Below are 13,019 nucleotides of genomic sequence, written 5' to 3' on the forward strand. Positions count from 1 at the left end.
GGTCAGAGCTATCCGTATGTCAGTAAGCTATCAAAAAAATAAAAGGAATAGAAACAACAGACTTTGACCTTTCTGTTGTTTTACATCTTAGTGGAGATTTCATGTCCTGACTGACCATCTTGTCAAGTTCCGTATTGTGTACTCTTGGCTACCAATCAAACTATATCTCCTCCTAGCCAATGAGGACACAGCAAGCTAGCTGGCAGGGTGTGTTGTGTTGGAGTTTAAACTTTGGACCTGAGAAGAAGAGCTGAGAGATACAGCAGAGACTCTGTTGGACAAAGCTCCTCCACTACAAATTAAATCAGATATTTCAGCCAGATCTCTGTAGTTTGGGGCTTTTCTTCGGTGTGGCGCCCAAGAAAGGAAACTATGGAGCACTACCGAAATGAGGTAAATGACCAAATGTTCTACTTTTTATTACATTGTACTTCTACTGTCAGTTCTGGGCTTTTGGGGCAAGCCCACAGAGCAAAGTTCAGGATTGAGAGCAAATTAAACACTCACATAACATAAAAATCTTAAATCTACCTAAATTTATAGACAAATATCTGCTTTAGAATGGTATTGGAAGGATAGAACTACTACAGAAACACGGCCACATATACTGTCATATATCTGCTGGCAGATTAGGGGAACATATTGTACAGTACGGTGCGTTCAGGGAGGATCGCGGCAGTAAAAAGCAGTCCCCAGCTGTGGCAGTATATGAAACCTTCATCATGCCGTTGTCTTTGTTTCTACAAGCATGAACGACATAGCATTGTGTGCGACATTAAATGTCATGATCTCATTTCAGGGATGTGATGGCATTGAGCTGCTCGACTGGCTGTTTGATCAAAACGATGGAATTCTCCGTCATGAGGAAACAGGACGCCATGGCAACCATCACACCTGGTCAAGCCAGGACCCAAATGTGCGTGAGCCTGTGGGATCATACATAGCTGTTTACTTTGTATCTACCATACAGTTATTTGTTGACATACTGTTTAGGTCTTTGTGTTTTTCTGTCCCATCTCTCGCCACATTGTCATCCCACGCAGACAGACTAATGATAGCACTTAGTGTTTTCACCCAAACAGATGATGCATCTGGCCGAGCAGGCAGACAACGACTTCCTCAACGCCCTCCTGACTGGAAGTGATTCTGTGTCTGGCTCGCCCCTCTGGTCCCCTTCTCCCAGTGACAGTGGGATCAGCGAGGACCCCGCGTCAGACCAGATGGACAGCCCTCAGCGCCCCGAGAGCCCCCCTGGGGATGCTCAGTATTTCACCACGGAGCCACAAACAAAGGCAACGCTGGAAGCCAATGTCTCCATTGACCTTAGTGAGTCACAAATATCCACAACAAAACACAGACAAATCATATCATGTAGTGGTGCCACTAATTATTTTCCATGTCACTTATGTTTTTTACATTGCTAACAAGTGTTAACCTACACTTCACTTAACTCTAAATGCTTCAAGGGACAGGCTTGCAGTGATATCTACCCATCTAGATTGTTTTGCTGTAAGCTGCAGAGTTTTTAAGATATCAGCTGGAGAGATGCCTGTTTTTCCAGTAGAATGGAACTAGATGGCACTGGGCTTGTGAGACTCAAAAAAACAAAAACAAACAAACAAAAAAACTCAATTTGAAAAACTCAACAGCAATGTGTCTTTACAAAAAAAAGTTTCTTTCCGGAAAGACAGTAGTTCTGGCAAACTACACTGTGAAAAAAGTAAAAAAAAAAGAAAAAAAAGAAATGTAACCAGCAGGATATTTTTTAATTTAATCATTTTTTGTTTGGCTGTGATTACAATAGAGTCCAAGATGTCATCAACTGTCTGCCTTTGTTTGATCAGCAGTCCAGAACTCAAAGATATTCAGTGTGCTCTCATAGAAGAGGAAGAAAAACAGAAACAGAAACAGAAAATAACTTTTCCCCCTGCAATTTTTCAGTCAGTTCTCAGATTTGTTGCCCGTTAGTTTCTCTGTCATCTAGGCTCTAATCATTTCATTCTTATCACACTATATTAAATAATAGACCTTTTTTTTTCACAGCAGCCATTTTGACATGAAATAGTAGGGTAAAGACAGGTGTTACCAATTATACTAATTAATTCCATTCAGGTCGAACAGAGTCAGGGTGCTGCTGTTGTTTTTGTTGGCTCACTGGAGCGGCTCTGCCACACTAAATGGAACTAAATGATTCTTAATTAGTATCATTGCTAACATCTGTGTCTACTATTCGATATCAATATGACTGCTGCCAACAACGTCTATGTTTTGTTGTGAGCAGAGAATGATCACTGAAAAACAATGTGAATATGAGATTTCAGTCAGAATATCCTGCACATGATCCCTGGATCTCCTGAAGATACAGAGGGATAACACTGTTATTGCTGACTGTGTACAAGAGCATTCAAACCATCAAGGACGTTGACATTATCACTGATGAAAAATCAAAGTACACATGTTGAGTACCAAAAGCAATAATTGGTATTTGTGTAATGTTCAGGCCCGAAATGTCATTTCTCTCCTTTTGTTTTATTGTTGTTTGTCACAAAATGACGTCTTTGTCTGCATGGGCTTTAACGTGGATTCTTGTGCCTGATCTGGGTGCAGATGGCTGGGAGTCAAGCTTCCCTACGGGCAGGACGCGGTTTACACAGTATCCCTCTGATGTACACAGACCCCAGCTGTCCTCTGGCTTCCCACTAACTGTCAAGGATCTGCTACTGTCTGGCACGCCTGAGCCCGTAAGTGTATCCTGGATGTGGCGGGAGTTTGACGGTTGGTGGGGATGGTGCAGTAGTGATAGGGGGTAGAGCAATAGTGTCTTATGTGTGTTTCTTTCCCTCGCTGCTTGACTCATGCACAGGGGCTGTTTTTTGCCTCTTGTATGAATCTGTGTGTGTGTGTGTGTGTGTGTGTGTGTGTGTGTGTGTGTGTGTGTGTGTGTGTGTGTGTGTGTGTGTGTGCATATCTTGGTGAAAACAACTGGGTTTCTACAATCCCTGAAATCATGGATTCACCTTGGGATGAGGCTTTTGGAATAGCAAATGAAATTCCTATTTTTAAACTTGTGTTCATAGGAAGGGTTGCACAGTATGCAGCAAACCTTCCCAGCAGCACTCAGATTTGTATGCTGATACAGAGAGAAGGAATAGAGAAGAAACACTGAAATGATACTATATACTTCTTTATTTACTTTATGATTTTTTTGATATGACCTCTTTAAAGTGTGGAGAGTTTTTTATGCTGCACAGTCCATCCATTAGTGATGTGTAAAACTTTTACCTCTCACTGTAAAACATCATACAGGAATTTAGTGGACTCCACAAATCTTCTCTTATTAATTTAATAAGCATATAAAAGCTATATTTATTCAAGTGAAATAAACTTTCAGTATTAGTAGTAATAGTATTTCTACTATTTATTTTCAGAATACTTCACGACTTACAAACGTGAGTTCTTCTGACCTGAATTCTTTTGACTTTAAATGATGAGTCAAGGGGATTTCAGAGTTCAGTCAGCTCATTAAATTAAGTTTCTTCAGCATATCAGCAGGAAAACAAATATATATTTTACACTGTACTTTGATAAACAAAAGAATAAACTTGAAGAGCCTCAGTTGTTCTTCCTTGAATATATGAGTTTAATACAACACCAATCTGTTAACAAATATTTTGGCATAGCATGAACACAGGGGCACAGTTTCTACCAAATCACGCAATGAATCATGTATTATCATGGCACCAGACAGGAGGGCTCCAGGCAATATGAGCAACTCCCAGTAAATGACATTTCTCAGCACTGTAGAAAAGAAAACTATTTGTTTTAACTTTAAAAGGTTAGTGTCCGGGCTGCCTTAAAATTTTTACTTGACTGAGGTAATTCTGTAATGATTCAAAAAACAAATTCTTGTCCAATTAACTTTATTAATTCAGTTGTACTTGAGGAAACATGTTCAATAAGGTTAAGATATCAAGTTAAACCAACAACTCTTCAGTCACACTGATGAACACTACAAACAAATTTTATTTCCTTTTGTATTTTCTAAGTTTGAAGAGTCAGTCCTTCATTTCACACTTACACAATGCTGGGAAGTCTGCTAATATTCTAATCATGTTCCTTTAGGAACTTTCATGAGTTGATTGAACTCTGTGCAGTATGTTCATTGACCTAATAATTTCATGTCCAAAGACATGAGGAGGACAGAGGAACTCAAGTTCAGAAGTGAGAGTAAATACCAGAAAACTTAAGTTTAATTAACTTGTATAAATTCCTGTATAATTTTTTTAACAGTGAGTCATTATTACCAGTCAGTGTGTACTTTCTCCAAGGCCAAGTGTATCTGTAGCTCCAGACACCCAGAGGCTGCTCAGTGAGTGTGCCGTGTGTGAAGGACAGTGAGGCCTTTTTCACCCATAAATTTCTTCAACAATTAGCTATACCTGCTTATCCTTTGAAAGTTCTCAGAGGGCTGGAGTCTGTCCCAGCTGACACTGACACAGGGCTGACACAGGGACAGACAGCCATTCCCACTCACATTCTTGCGTGGAAAATTTAGTTTCCAATGAACCTAACCTGCCTGGCTTTGGACCGCAGAACATGCAGAAGCATGGCCAGCAGGTTTGATCCCAGAAGGTGACAGCGCTAACCACTGCACAATATTTTAAAATAATATTTGTCAAAACCATTTAATTCACAAAGAAGTAAATACAGAAGATCGCCACAAGTAGAATAATATTTTTGCGCTTCTGAAACTTGAGAATCTGCAGTGGTGTGGGGATTTCAGCTCAGTCTGGATATTGATCCAATCTGATGAAGGAAAGAGTGGCAGAATGCAGCTTAGGCTCTCACACCATAATTGCTTTGAGGTGGCCATGAAATGAAAGTGATGAAGGTGGCCTGGTAGTCTGCACTCATTTAACTACTACTTGTGAGGCTCTAGGGAGAGAGGGGTGGCAGAGGAGCAAGATGGAGGAGCAGAGAGAAAATTTAATCAAACAGCAGTGACTATGTTTTAAATATTAGTATTCATATCTCGCCACCAGCCCCAAAACCCGTCCCAACAGTCCATCCAGGAGCTGATTCTCAATGAAGATGAGAAGAAACTTTTAGCAAAGGAGGGGGTGACTCTACCCAGCCAGCTGCCTCTTACAAAGGTAAATTGCTATCAATATCTGAATAATGAAAAAAGCCACCAGCTCCCAGAGTTTATCCCGTAGAGCCTCTAAATGAAAATGTTCCTTCCTATGCCAATCAGTACGAGGAAAGAATTCTAAAGAAAATACGCCGAAAGATTCGTAATAAGCAGTCCGCCCAGGAGAGCAGGAAGAAGAAGAAGGAGTATATTGATGGGCTGGAGAGCAGGTAAGAATAAACAGAAATTATGATTGTTTTGCATGACTTTGCATCTTAATATGCTTACCCTTTTGCAAAGCAAACTGTGAATTTCTCGACTGTTTCCCTGCTGTGTCCTCCAAGTAATTACTGCTAAGTTCATGTCAGTACACTATGAAAGTCACCTTGTGGGATCCATGGTGTGCTAGTCATGCCATCTAACTGTGGTTTAATTCAGATCAGATGTCTCTATTATTACCTGCAAACAGAAATGATGAAAATATATTTTAAAACATCGGGAGGGAGACCATTTAGAAAATTCCACATATATGTAAGTTTTGTGAGTCAGGTGCTGAACTAATAGGTGGAAAATTAAAGATATTTGGTACTGTATACTTTAGAAGATGTGTGGCAGTAATGTGAAGTGGTTGCTTCTTTAAATCACTTTCTGCTTCTTGCTTAAAGCTGCCACAAGCAACTCTGGAAAAAGAAAGAGATGCATGTAACTTCATGTACTTTAAAACTTTTTAAAAAGTTTTGGTTTCACGTGGGACATGAAACCTGTGTTCCTGGGTGAGCATCATGTGTTCATTTGACCCATCAATCTCCACCTCCTCCACACGCAGACTTTCTCACCTGGCGCATCTCATACAGCAATTTAATTTATTACATAATTGTTTTCATAATTACATTGTGGTGGCTTCTTTGAAACAATACATTTATGTAATAAATGCTTTAATGAAGTTTCAATTAATAAAAAAACAATTTTTCAAATGATCAGTTTATCAAAATAAGTAATATAATGATATATCTCATTCTATCGTCTCTTCTAGGATGGCTGCCTGCAATTCACACAACCAGGAGCTTCAGAGGAAAGTGTCTCAGCTGGAAAAATGCAACATGTGAGAGATTTTGAAATATGACTGATTCCATTTTATCAACTATTCCCTCTTCTATAATCTCCTGACAATGTTCGTTATGACATTTCCTGCACTCAGAAACTGCCTTAAACATCTTGCCTCGCCCCCTCATTCCCTCAAGTCCTTGTTAATCCAATTATTTTTGCCTGTCTTTTCCTTTCTTATTTTTCTGTTTCTTTTCTCTCTGTCTTTTCTTTGTTCCCCATCCTCGCCGCAGGTCACTAATGGAACAGTTACGCAGGCTGCAGGCCCTGGTCATGAATACATCTAACAAGCCAGCCCAGACTGGGACATGTGTACTGGTACGTAGGTCTTCTGTGTGTCATCGTTAAAACATTCTTCTTCATAGTGAGCCAAAGAGCAACAACAACATAGCTGCCGAAAAAAGGCCAAACTAGATATGAACACATTGAACAAGACAGCACAAAGGACACAAAATTCACAGTCCCCATACAGAGAAATCACTCTTTGAACAGCAGCCATTCACTGCCTTTGATCACTCCAGTGGAATAAAGTGCAGGACCTGAGGCTACATGAGTGCCTCATCTATAAACAACATCTATAAATATGACAGAGTCTCAGTTCCACTGACACAAAGTACTTCACTTCACAAGAAGCAAATAATTACTCTTTCCTCTGAACGTCACAACCTGAATGTGGACTCGCAGAGGGAATATCAAACCGCTAGCCATTCAGAAGTTCAGCAATGAAGGACACACAGGCTGGGTTGAACCAATGAATATTAAGAGAAGTTTTAATCAGAGTTCAGCAAAGCTAGGTCTATAATGAGTAAATCCAGATTTAAAAACTTCTATAATCTACTCTACTGACTTACTCTTTTAGTCTAACTAATTTGGTTATGTGAATAGTAATTAAATAAAGTTTAATCACTATAGAGAAGCCAAATTGAAATAAATAAATAATAAGTAAATAAATATGAGAGCTGTCCGGACCTAATGAGTATATAAAACAGGGATAAACATTAACTTTTGGCTGCTCTGTATTCCTTAAGATTGCATTGTTTGCTAGCCAAAAAGTTACCTCATTACATTACTTGCTAGCTAAAAAGTTTTAAAAAGCTACATTTGCTAACTAGCTAAAAAGTACAAAAAATGTTTGCTAGTCAGTTCATCAGTTATTGAAACGTTATGTTTGCTAGCTAGCTAAAAAGATAGTTAGCCTAGTTAACCTACAGATGATAGCTCTGCAAAAAACGTTCTAATTTCTGCTGTTTTAAGAGAGACTTCTCAGCTCAATCATCAACTGGAGTGAAAAATGTGGCTGTTTTAAAAGTTAAATCTCTTCAAGTGTAAGTTTAAAGTTAATAATGATCACATTTTCAATTGGAGTTTAAAGTTGTGGTGAAAAAGGATTAAAATTGATCCATGTTTAAGTTTAATCTTTCTAAATTTTGAGATAATTTAGAAGTTTAGTGCAACATGTTTTAAAGTTAAACCATTTCATCTGGTTCAAAATATGAATCTTTGTTAGTGCAACCCTTTGCAACTTTCTTTGACTTGAACTTTATAGGTGAATGATATATTTTCCAGCGATTCGGGCCATTCTTTATCTAACTCTCATTTTCTCCATCCCCTAGGTGCTTCTGTTGTCCTTCTCCTTGATCCTCTTCCCCAGCCTCAAGCCCTTCTCTGACACCAAGGTCAGCCAAGGAGACTTCAGTCCAGTCAGAAGTGAGTAACCTTCAGTGTCAGATAGCTTTTTGGGCCCGCCTGCCAACTAATCCAGCACCTCTCTGTCACAGCTGAGGAGCTTGTTAGAGCTGCAGTCTCACCCACTGCTTGAAAGGTTCTCACCTGCAGAGCCTCACAGCCTGCTCCGCCTGTCTGAGGATTTGCTGTCGACTTAAAACTTTAAAGATTAGAGCCAACGCACTGAGAGCCAAGGCCACGTATTATCATTACACTTATTAAGCTATAGCTCCACCAACAAGCTTTTAACATTGCTATTAATTATCACATTATTGTTAGATTTATTGGCATAAGCCCACAAAATGTCAGTTTTTAATTAGGAGGCAAGATTAGGATTTGCGCAGCACCAAGGTGTAATTTGTTACCATAAGCTGTTTGACAGCCTTGAAAAAGCAATCGACGCTGCACTTTTCTTAAGTGCTAAAGGCTATGTTCCCAGTTTTTTAGAGGTGTAGAGTCATTAGAATTTGTTGAGCTATTGAAACACAAAAATGTGCATAGTGCGAACATAGAAACACTCTAACATGAGTATTTAATAATTGGTTATAGTAAAAACAGCACCACTTTATGTGAAGGGGTGGGCATAAGACCGCCATTACACTGTCATAACAATGTCATGACTGTTTTGAACATGGAAGAGTCATTATGAATGTCTATGTCTTGATCTTTGGTATGACAACTTTGTCTTTTCAATGGCAACTTGACATCATGAAGATTAAATAAACTGTTGAGGTTAATGTTAGAGATGCACAGATACCAATACCAGCATCGGGTATTGGTCCGACACTGTCCTCACATACTCATACTCATAAAACTACTCCGATACCCCACACCCAATACCACGTCACGAAAAAGTAGCTGCTCGATACAAGTAAACCTCTGAAGAACCACCACGATGCAGAGTTCAAGACGTTTGCTGATGCTTACCCTCTTTTTTGACGCGCTGTCAAAGTGAGGGACTCGCTGTCCTCAACATCATCCATTAATGACCGCAGCGACTTGTCCGTAAAAAATTTCATCTAAGTCCATGTAAAACTGAAATAAGTGAGTGCAAGTCCTAGCAGGTGTAAACTAGTTGAGCAGCAAATTAATCCAAAAATGAAGAAAAAACACCACCACCACCAGTCTGTAACCCTCTTTTCTTCATAACAAGGTGCTACAACTTCTTCTTTGTGTACATATTCTTCACCAAAACAGCCTGACAGCACTTTACATGCAGCTTCACTCTTTGGGGTTCACAACAGGGTAAACAAAACTGTTGCACACATGGCACCACACTCATACCTGTCCCTCCCTAAACAATGGCAGGTAGGAACTAATTAGCTCTTAGACAAGAGAGACATGAAGGAGAAACTTAAATACTACACATGTAAATGTTAAATTAGAATACTAGGTAAAATGCTGTAAATGATAATAAAATAATTATCATAGATAACACAATTCATGATAGTAAGTCCATAATGTTATGAAATTATTATACTAAAATATATCATATACACAGTAAACTGCACAGCTTAATAAGGAACACAAATTCAGTAAAGTAACTTACTACAAATAACCTAAAAATGTAATGTGTACAGTAACTATGGTTACACTTGCAGCACGAAACAGCAACAATGATTTGTTACATTTAGAAAGTGACCATATAATGAAAATAAAACATGTTTTAAAAGTTATTGTAAACATTTTAATGGCATTATTAAGTACTCATATCGGTACTCGGTATCAGCAAGTGTACCCAAATGTAAGTACTTGTAGTTGTACTTGGTCTGAAAAAAAGTGGTATCGGTGCATCTCGTTAATGTTTAACATTACATTATACTGTTCATAGGTGGCTTGTTTTGATGTTTTGACATTGGCCATCATGAGACAATTATAAATGTGTCGTGAACATTTTCCTGCACCTGAAGAAGCGTGGTGTTTCTGTACAGTGGCCAGTTTGACGACAGGACCGAGGGGATTTATTTGCAAGGTGTGGCTCCCAGGGTTGAGTCTGTCAGGTAACCCTGTAAGCTAAATCATGTTGGTACTGTACTCTGTCACCAAAGTGGCTGTATAACACTAAATTACTTCTTTATAACAATTTCAAATGGCACCACTTTACTTGAGGTCAAGGGAATTATTCATTATTCAATTATTCACCATTACAAAAGCATTTGACTGTGTAATAAAGGTTCATGACATCTTTATGAGAAGTCCGAAATGTACAAAGGAAAATATTCATGTCACACTTATAATGGTCTCATGATGACCAGTTTCAAAACCAGCCACATATGACAGTTCAATGTAATCTTAAAACATAAAGCTAAACAATTTAATAATGTTAATAATGACAGATTATGTTGTCTTGGTAATTGTCAAGTTGTCATAACAAAGATATTCTTGACTTGATAAATGTCAAGTTGTCATCACATTTCAAACAATGTCAAATTTGCATGAAAATTACATAATTGACTGAATGACATTTAATGACAGTGTTAACAGTCATAAGCATTTACTAAGACCCTTTTGTGTTTATGACAGGTCACATAACATGGTAATGGCAATCTAATGACAACTATGTTATAGTGTGTAATAAACCATTAATTAAATCTTGATAACCTACTTATAAATGTAAATGGGCGATGTAAAGTAAAGTGTTGGTGCACACACAATAATAAGCAGAGCTGCACGTCCACAGATGCTTGAACTTACCTATTTTTCTCACACAGTCCAGTCACGGTCCCTGCAGAACCTTCAGGCTTCCCGTGTGCTGCATGTCACTGACCCCCCTTTCTCCACTGAGGATGAATCACAGCCCCTGCACCGACATTTCCCAAGAGACCAGGAATTGGATGATATTTCTGCACTTATGGGAAAGCTGGGAGTGAAGCACGACCGCACCATTTTGGAGCCTGTGTCTCTAAACAGCAGTCAGGAGGAGAGAATGGGCCATTACCATGTAGACCCAATTACTGGTCACATAGCTACGTTGACCTTGGATCCCCACCGATCCAGCAGGCTGCGACCACACGCTGATGACATGTAACAGAAATTAATAAATTATCCCCACATGAATTCCCCAAACCATCCTCCTCCCAATGGTAGAGCAGGGAATTATCTGGGGCTGCTGTTTACACAGACAGGGAAATTAAGTTTTAATCATTCCTGTTTTGCCTTAAATATGTATTGAGTATGTCTTTTCCTTATTTGTGATACTGTTTTGTATATCAGTATATGGATTTGAATCTGAAATCGCCTGTCAAGATAAACTGTTTATTCTTTGCTTCCTGCCGGGCTTTGATGAAATGCCAGTGTAAATTAGTGTGTTTGAGACTGTCAAAAAACTGGGTAAATAGAGCTGTCATGATGTGCACAGTTTTGATCTGAGAGGATAATTTGTGAAATGTTAAAGGATTTTGAAAGCATGTTTTCACTTCAAGAATTGATTGGATTTGTTTAGATTCATTCATGGGTTAAAAAGTGCTTTGAATAAAAAGATGTCAAAGCAAGATCAGAGGGCTCAAAAACGCTTTGGATTCATTTTCTCTATGAAGTTTTCACGCTTTAATAATTAAAAAGTGAGTGCCAGCCTGAAAGGATATTATCAAATGTCTAGACAAGCTGTCTCTGAAAGGGCAAGTACAGTAGGTGTGATGTCAGTGGAGAAATGGTTTCCAGAGAGGGAGACAGAAAACTGGGCCAAAGGTGGAACAGATGACCTCTTATCTCATGACTCAGACTTCTTACCCAACAATCAACATGTTGATATATTTCCTCGTTGAAGACAGGCGGTAGCCTGTGTCCACAGCACTCAGTGTGTCTGGCTTGTCATTGCAGACCGCACAGTGATGAGATGAAAGTGCTCATATCCTCGCAGCCACTTGGGCCGGAATTTCATTTCAACATTTGATGTCTGACTTGTTGACATTTTCTCTGATCAGCTGTAGACTTAACTTCAAGGGAGGACTGGACATTCAATACTGACATGTAATAATCCACTGTACAAAATGAATGTTTGTTTTTTGACAGATCCAATTAATAATAAAAGTAGAAGGGTGCACTAAGTAGAATATCCTATTGTAACCCCTTTTACAATCGCCAACATTTTGATTAATAACTGTATTTTAATTACATATTTTTTCCCAGCAACTATAACAGATTCTATTACATTTAACCATCACACTGCAGCCAGCAGATAAAGGACACATTAGCAAGACTCAAACACAAGTCAGATAGAATAAAAAAGCCTAAGCACAAAGTTCAGAAAACTGGTGATCAGTCCACAAAGGCAAGGCTATCCAAAGATATTAGGCAAAGGCTGACTAAAAGTAAAAGTACACAGAAGCCAGGTCTAATATCACTAGGACCACATGAGAAATAAATGCTGGAAAGTTTACATAAGGAAGCTAAGATGAATTGGCAACAGACAAGGGGCAGTGCGAGGGCAAAAGATACATTGGAGGAAGGGTAATGAGGGGGTAATTATGGCAGAGTAGGTAATCACACAGGTTGGAAACACAGAGGGACAGGAAGTGAGGTGTCTGAAATGAGAGACAAGGTGAGCATATAAAAATAAAACCCAAAATGTCTGCGGGAGACTGGGTTTGTATTTATTTACTATAGCACAGCTCTTTTATCAAGCTGGTGATGCAGAAGAAATCTAAGTACATGTTTAAATGAGTGTTTTGACAAAGCAATATTACATTAGAAAATTAAAGCATGCAACAGGTTTTTTTCATTTTAAAGATGAGAAAAACAGGCACACCATAACTGTGAAATAACACACCCATTTCACACATTATGCAAAGCAAAAAATAACAAACATTAAAGAGAGGGTTTGGACTTTTTGAAGTGGGATTGTATGAGTTACTACACAGTCAGTGTATTACCTACAGTCGATGGTGGTGCAGAAACTGCAGGAGTGCTGGTGTAGGAAGCTAAGCAGTGGACTACTGTGGACAGCTGTCATCTACTGTAGGTAAGTAACTCATGTAACCCCACATAAAAAATCCAAACTGTCCTTTTAAAACCAAATGCTGATATAATCTGACTTCAGTTTCTGATAATTAAAGCATAG

The 13,019-nt window shown here is 38.8% G+C and overlaps 1 protein-coding gene across 1 annotated transcript; it reads left to right on the plus strand.

Moving 5' to 3' along the window:
- The first annotated feature begins 235 nt into the window (after window positions 1-235).
- Window positions 236-11,453, plus strand: creb3l3a (cAMP responsive element binding protein 3-like 3a). Its single transcript, XM_084722928.1, has 11 exons — window positions 236-393; window positions 800-916; window positions 1,083-1,326; window positions 1,576-1,589; window positions 2,619-2,741; window positions 5,043-5,153; window positions 5,255-5,361; window positions 6,165-6,233; window positions 6,469-6,553; window positions 7,849-7,942; window positions 10,672-11,453. The coding sequence occupies exons 1-11, from the start codon at window positions 373-375 to the stop codon at window positions 10,986-10,988; spliced, it is 1,302 nt and encodes a 433-aa protein (XP_084579054.1). The 5' UTR covers window positions 236-372; the 3' UTR covers window positions 10,989-11,453.
- The last annotated feature ends 1,566 nt before the right edge of the window (window positions 11,454-13,019 follow it).

The sequence above is a fragment of the Lutjanus erythropterus genome, chromosome 7 (genome assembly GCF_056507025.1).
Source record: "Lutjanus erythropterus isolate fLutEry1 chromosome 7, fLutEry1.hap2, whole genome shotgun sequence".
In the NCBI taxonomy this organism is placed as follows: Eukaryota; Metazoa; Chordata; class Actinopteri; order Lutjaniformes; family Lutjanidae; genus Lutjanus; species Lutjanus erythropterus.

What these genes read in the sequence shown, in the direction of transcription:
- creb3l3a (XM_084722928.1), top strand. Translation starts at nt 373, where the DNA reads ATGGAGCACTACCGAAATGAG. An exon ending in TGGAGCACTACCGAAATGAG is followed by an intron (nt 394 to 799) that starts GTAAATGACCAA and finishes ATCTCATTTCAG; the next exon opens with GGATGTGATGGCATTGAGCT. An exon ending in AGACTGGGACATGTGTACTG is followed by an intron (nt 6,554 to 7,848) that starts GTACGTAGGTCT and finishes TCCATCCCCTAG; the next exon opens with GTGCTTCTGTTGTCCTTCTC.